Source organism: Stegastes partitus, unplaced genomic scaffold (genome assembly GCF_000690725.1).
Source record: "Stegastes partitus isolate 25-593 unplaced genomic scaffold, Stegastes_partitus-1.0.2 Scaffold3639, whole genome shotgun sequence".
Lineage (NCBI taxonomy): Eukaryota > Metazoa > Chordata > Actinopteri > Pomacentridae > Stegastes > Stegastes partitus.
Window position 1 is genome coordinate 97,248 of NW_007581370.1, and position 7,329 is coordinate 104,576.

A 7,329-nucleotide genomic window follows, 5' to 3' on the forward strand; every position below is an offset into this window, starting at 1 on the left:
AAACACCAAATTTTCACACTTTCATTTTAAGGCACAATACGATTTTGGAAATGTGTCTGAACTAGTATTAGGAGGATATTTTGATTTGGTTACACGTCACACACGGTGGTGCATCAGCTAACAATCAACAGACTACAATGAAACATCAGATGATACAGTACAGTGAGAGGTATTGTAGAGGACTTAGGTTAGATGCGTCAGTGTCGGCTTAGCAAACAGTGGACATTTAAATTCTCTCACTTGATCGTTGAGTATCAGCATCAATAGGTTTCATATCTACTCAGACACTTTTCAAACATGCCAATATGTCTGGTCAATCCTAGCATATAAATGAATGGATTTACAACTTGTATTTACATTTGCATCATGTTTCTATACAGTTTTCATTTACAGTCTCTCCAGTTATCTTTCTCTTATATTTGGTATCTTACTGTTTTTATTGGGATAATGTCACAGACTGGACTGAAAGCTGCAAACAAGACAATTAAAGGGTATTTTTGAGTCATTTTTAACAAATGTGCACATTTACGTGACTTTCCTACATGAGTTGCTGTCAGGGTGATGTGAATGTGTGACATCCTATACGTTTGAAAAACACACCATTTGTAGAACACATACAGACAGATAACTTTAACAGTTTTTCGTTGTGTAATTGTGTTGTGGTTGCCATCATTTTTTGCACCTAAAATGCCACAATTACAGTTTAAAAAGCTTAAAAAATGATCAGCACACTCTGACAACAGATATATTGGTTGAATACACTGTGAGGATCCATCTAATTGGATTTAAGCAGTGAGGGAGCCATATTTAAAGGTGCGATGGAGTGACAGTGACCTCAGACATATCCTGTGATGTCATATCCTGCTGCTGCCGGTTTCTTAGCTCCCTGGACTCCATGCGTACTCGTTCCTGAGCTGCCACTTGCACTGCGGATCAGTGTTTGCCCCCTGCCGCCGGTGCTGGTGCCCCCTACCTGCAGGGTGGGGTTGCGGTAGGTCTGTGAGGTGGTTCGTACTCCTGCGCTGGAGATGCCGCCTCCTACTGGATATGGATATCCGGCGCCATGTCGCCTCCCGCGGCCGCCATCCTGCTCATCACAGCAGGACACGCACAGCATCCCTCCTCCCAGCATGGTAATAAGTGCGGAGGCCAGACCGACGTACAAACACTCTCCCAGCTCAAACTTCATGCTGGCTGGTACGTTTGGGCGATAGAAGGTCTGGACCACCTCGTGTGTGGTCCACGCCACAGGTATGAGAGCCAGAAAGCCGGCAGCGACAAACAACCCCCCGCCGGCACCCGCCACACGGCTCTTAACAGCACCCGAGCCATCCAAGCAGAGAGTGCACTGCATCCCCAGGACGGACATGGCGATTGCGAGGATGGACAGCACCAGGGAGATGACCATGAGGGCCCGAGAGGCCTGCAGGTCAGAGGGCAGAGCCAGCATGGAATTGTAGGTCTCACACTGGAAGGCCCCGGTGCTCTGATAGACACATTCCATCCACAGGCCCCTCATGTTGGCCACAGCAGTGACGATGTTGGAGCCGATGTGTGCAGAAATCTGCCAGTAGGGCAGCACTGTGGCAACCAGGGTGCCCAGCATCCCCAGCAAGCCCAGGAAGAAGCCCATCAGCTCCAGAGCTGCTGATGCCATGACCACAGCTGTGATAAGACCCTAAAGCAAACACAGGGAAAGAAAAGATTTTAGATATCGAAATATCTGGCTTGCAAATAGCTTCCAAGTATTTATTGCCACTGCGTAAACAAACAAATACATATGCTGTCAGTAGTTCAAGATAATCAAATCCACATTTTAATTGAGGCTGTTAATATTTTCAACTATTTTAGCCAACTTTGCAAGCTTTCAGTGTCATAAAAATGTGATTCATGCCCATTGTATTGGAAGATCACTGTGAGTAAAACAAACTCAGATAAGTTGTTAGCCATTAAAATATGCAAAGATGATGTAATACAGGATTTCAGTTACAACTTTGATTGTTGATCCTAACAGTTTGCCTTGCAGTGACTGTTTATGAATAATGCTAAATAAATGCAAACTACACCAGATAAAGAGCAATAACTATTAAAAACAGCTCTACTGTGGTCAGCATATTATATTATCGTCACCAAAGTAGTTTTATTCCATAAAAAACTGTCAAGAGCTTAGCTAGCCTTAGCAACAGCTTTGTTAGTTTGCTAACTGTCAGGAATGACAAATAATAAAACAGCAGCTACTACAACAGACAACTGTTCTGACATTAGCCGAATATTACACCTGATAACCTAATATTTGGTATATTGCTATAAATAGCATCACTGGTATTCTGATTGGTCATATTAATTCTAAATGTAAAAAAAACAAACAAATACACATGCTGTCAAACTCAGTGGTTTGAGGTGATCAAACTCACTTTTATTTGACGCTGCCAGTATTTGCAACTTCTATGACCAAATTTTCAACATCATTCAAAAATGTGAATTTCTGCTTTAACATGAATGCCCGATTAGATAGCTGTAAATGGATTAAACTCAGATGTTAGCGATTAAAATATGGTAAAATGATTTAATTAACAATTTCAGTAACGACTTTGCCTTGAAATGATTGCAAATAATGCTAAATAAACACAAACTACACCAGATACAGAGCAGTAACTGATAAACACAACTGTATTTTAGTCAATATATTATAGCGTGTTCACCAAATATTCTGTTAAACACGTGTTTCTTACTGAAATGAATACTTTCAAATAGTGTCTAAAATTGTAACTTTAGCGAACCTAACTTTGTTAGCTTGCTAACTGTCAAGCACGGAAAATTAATAAAACAGCAGCTACTATAGCAAACAACCATTCTGACTTTAACCGAATAATACACCTATAGTATAATATTAGGTATTACATTATGAATAACAAAGCTAGTTTTCTGAGTAGATGTGTTTACTAATTATTAATTACCAAGCTAATGTGCTGTCAAGCTAGCTCTGAAAAGTGGATGAAATTATTTTTTTTCTTTTGAATATTCTCAGTTTGTTTTCCTATTTTATTAATCTATATTTCAGACTACAGTCATTCAAATAGGATTTTATACTTCATCTACATAAATAGAACAGAAAAACAACGCTTTTTTTTCATTATTTCCTCAACTACTAGCCTTGTATTCACACCTGAATTAACCTTGTAGTCATCACACAAGAGGCAAACTATACATTTCAATGACAAATCACATATTGTTAATAAAGGAGGAAGTGTGTGCAGCCAAACATTTGTCTCTGTTTGTCATCTAATCAAAATCTCCACCACTGATTGCCAGACATCAGTAAAAACTTACATCTAATCCAGTTTCACCACCTTTAATATAACTTACCTGCATATTACATTCCGTTTGCTGCATTCAGTTTCACACTCAGATCACATTCCATCTGGATATACACAGTAATATGCAAAACCCACAGCCCACATCCATGCATTACCTGAGAGCGCTGCAGGTTACAGAAGTGCCAGTCGATGGACCAGTCCAAGATTTGATTATGTTTCTTTTGCTGCAGGAGTTGAAGTTGCAGCTTGAGCGGAGGAGGGTGAATATACAGCACAGCCTGTACAGATTGTATCCAGCGCTGGTATTTCTGCTGCTCCTGCTTCTCCAAAGTAGAAAATGTTTCTTTTTTTTCTTGCTCTATCAGACTCTTACTGCTTCCTCAGACCTTGACATAGTCGCAGCTCATGTGCTTCTGCTGCTGCTGCTGCTGCTGCTGTACTTTTTAAATTATTATTCTGCTGGCTGGATTGAACCAAGGGAGCCAAAAAATACTTTCAGAACAAATGCCGTTGAAGAAGAAATACAGTCCTTTGAGTTCAGTGTTGTGGCTGTTGCAGGATATCCAATTAGAACAACAATAAAGCAGGACGAATGCTGCTGTTTCTGCTCTCCGTCTGGGTCAGATGCTCTGCTGTCTTTGTTCAAATGAGAGTCCGTCATCCAGACCTTCACCTATTATCCTGCACACACTGACATCTCTGATAGTGACACACATCCCGGTTGCCAGCCAGGTTAATCATTCTCTCATCCGTCATTTCGCCAAAACAGACCTTTGGTACATCGATGGCAGCAGGTCGGCCCAAAAACAGTTCAGCAGACCCCTGTGAGAGAATGACATTTTCTGGATATTAGTTTTCTGTACAGTAGAGTGGGAAAAAAGGTTTAATTCAGCAAAAAATATATAATCATCACTTTTCGTTGAGCTCAAATCAGGTATCCTTTCATGTTTTGGGGGAAAAATGTCTCGCACTCTGCAGAAATCCCCCCGAAAAACTGCTTGTGAAGATGTTTTCTTTCAGTTCTAATTAAAATCAGCAATGAAATGAAACACCCTGAAGAAAGGAAAAGAGGAAAGCTGAATAATAAAATGTTTTAAAATAATTTGCTCTTATATAATAGAATTTGATGACATTTTGTTGCAGTCACCAAGGAGTCAACAAGGAGTTAATTGGAACATTGCAAACTCAGTCGTGACTGTCTTCATTAAACCAGATTAACTAGTTCAGTCATTAGTTGTTGTTTTATTTCACATGTTGATTTCGAGTGAGATTTCCGTCCACTTGCATTTCAACAATACTGAATAAAAGGCTATCCTAGGATTACAGACAGATTTTTTATTAAATTCACAACTTATTCGTCTATAATGAAAATCCTCCATTGTTTTAAAAATTCCCTCCCATAGAAAGCGATGTCTTAATCACAGGAAATTAGCATTATTCTAAAAATAAAGTACATTTTAAAGCTATGTATTGGTGTTTTTTGCCCATCAACAAGCCATTTTCATTTTAAAAAAAATTCTTTAAACACTCTTTATGCTGTATTTCACCTTTCTCTTTTTATTTATGCATTTCATTCATTTAGTGACATAACTGTTGCATAAAAAGTCAAATTTAAAGATATTTGTGTCAAATTTGAACAAAATTACAACTGAGATTGTGATGTAGTGATGAGGTTAGATGATGTTTTTATGATTGTGTTAACTAGAATGTGCCACAGGAGGGTATTAGGGCCTTTTACATGGTTTAATTATGATCAGTGACTAAATTAATATATTTTAAAAGGCTATTAGGAGGCTACTTTGCTGCTCTGTGTGCAAATGTATCTTAATTTTCATCTGTTTTTAACTGAATAGAGCTGTATTTACATCAAACAAATAAGAATATAAGCTCTCAATCTCAAAACAGGAAATACATTTAAAAAAAAAAAAAAAATTTAAAGGTCTAATAAGACCTAATGTAATGATTTTTAAAATTATTTTGTTTTTTATTTTTAGTTTATGGATATATTATATTTTTAAAATGCTTATTTTGTGAGTTTGTAGTAGTTTTTAAAGCATTTAATTAACCGTAAATGTCTCAAATTATTTTCAAATCACCTTGTTTTTCATCTTAGTCTGAGATAATTTATTGTGAATTTATTGCTCTGTTAAAGTTTCATTAAAACAACTTATTCTTCATAGAGGAATACCTTCTTTGATCCTATTCTACTTCTTTCTCATCCTATTTATACATTCAGCTAATTTTTTAACAGTCAAATTTAAAGATAAATTCTGTGAAATTTTAACAAAACTACAACTGAAATTGAGTTGTTATGAGGTTTGAAAAGTATATATATTTTTAAAAATTGAGTCTGCTAATATATTTTTAAAACAGAATTTTATTCTGTGAGCTTGTAGTGATTGTCAAAGCATTTATTGAACTGTCAATATCTAGAATTAGTTTAATGGCACCCTCCAGACTCCATACTCTAACCTTTTTTAGCTTGCCATAATATATTGTGAATTTACTGCTCTGTTAAACTGACACCAGACTTGGCTGCCTCCACTATGTGCTCATTTTTCAAATGTTTGCAGGGCTGTCAATTTAAAAAAAAACAACTGCTGCTGCATAATAAAGTTAGAAAAACAAACAATACATACCATGTCAGGGTGTCTCTGGATGACAGACAAGCAGATGTGTCCTCCCTTGTTGGGCGGTGTCATCTAAACTGTTTACAGCCATCACAGCCTGAATCAGTGTCAGTTATCGGCCCATTTGTGGCCGATCCGGTCGTCAAACTTGAGCCTTCAGTTTTTAATCCTTCCAAGCGGCCCTCACATGGCAGCAGCATCATAATGGGATTAGAGTGTAATCCAGTCACTTCCCCTACAAAGCAGACTGAGAGGCCAACGTCCACACACTCAGAAACACTGAGCCATTATTGTGAACCACAGAGGGGCTTTATCTGGACACGCTGCATATTAATGAGGCAGCTCAGGTTGGCCCGTGACCCTTTGTTATACTGTTGTGGTCAGTTACAGTGAATGAATGAAAAGAAACAGAAAATATAAAAGTTTTTAGTGTTGCAACTTTGAAAATCACTCGAGATTTCACGATATGGTCAAATATTGTATATGTGGCCATCTAAACATTGCACCCTTATGTAAGTGTTAAACATGTCATTCCATAACCAAGAGTATTAATCTGTTGCTTTTACAGCCTCCATGTTTCTGGGGAGGTACAAGATGTCACAACCTGGGATTTATTCTCATTCACTGGCTGCAGATGTTGAGTCACTTCATCCCAAATATGTAAACGGGGTTAAACTTGGGCCTGATTGCTTCTATCCATCCATCCATTTTCTATACACCGCCCAATCCTCACTAGGGTCGCGGGGGGGCTGGAGCCTATCCCAGCCAACTCAGGGCGAAGGCAGGGGACACCCTGGACAGGTCGCCAGTCTATCACAGGGCCACACCCAGAGACAGACAACCAAGCACACTCACATTCACACCCACGGACAATTTAGAATCACCAATCAACCTCAACATGTTTTTGGACTGTGTGGGAGGAAGCCGGAGAACCAGGAGAGAACCCACGCTTCACGGGGAGAACATGCAAACTCCACGCAGAAAGATTCTGGTGCCCCCACTGGGACGCGAACCGGCAACCTTCTTGCTGCGAGGCAACAGTGCTAACCAACTGCGCCACCTTGCAGCCCTGATTGCTTCTAGGTGAAGTTAAATTAGAATACAATTATGTCCATTTCTGTACTGACTAATTAACCTTCCAAACCACAAGAAGTTTCTGGACCTTATTAGCCATGGGCTCATTTTTCACCGCTATATAAAGTCTTGCATCTGTATGGAAACAGGAAGCACAATTGTCCTTTGTGCAGTAAGACGCAGGTATAATGTAAAATATAAGAAAGAAGAAAGGTGAATTTCTTTCGTTATTCATTTAAAAATGGAAAAAAAAAAAAAACTGGAATCAGCACATCTTCCAGGCGCCCACAAATGTTATTGATAATAGA

At 38.8% G+C, this 7,329-nt stretch overlaps 1 protein-coding gene across 1 annotated transcript; it reads right to left on the reverse strand.

Annotated features, from left to right (window-relative positions):
• Nucleotides 1–835: 835 nt before the first annotated feature.
• cldn2 (claudin 2) lies at nucleotides 836–1,657 on the reverse strand. The gene has a single exon (XM_008306282.1). The coding sequence runs from the start codon at nucleotides 1,655–1,657 to the stop codon at nucleotides 836–838; it is 822 nt and encodes a 273-aa protein (XP_008304504.1).
• Between the last annotated feature and the right edge of the window lie 5,672 nt (nucleotides 1,658–7,329).

Bases quoted from the DNA above. Each gene is read 5' to 3' on its own strand.
- cldn2 (XM_008306282.1), bottom strand. From the start codon at position 1,657: ATGGCATCAGCAGCTCTGGAGCTGATGGGCTTCTTCCTGGGCTTGCTG.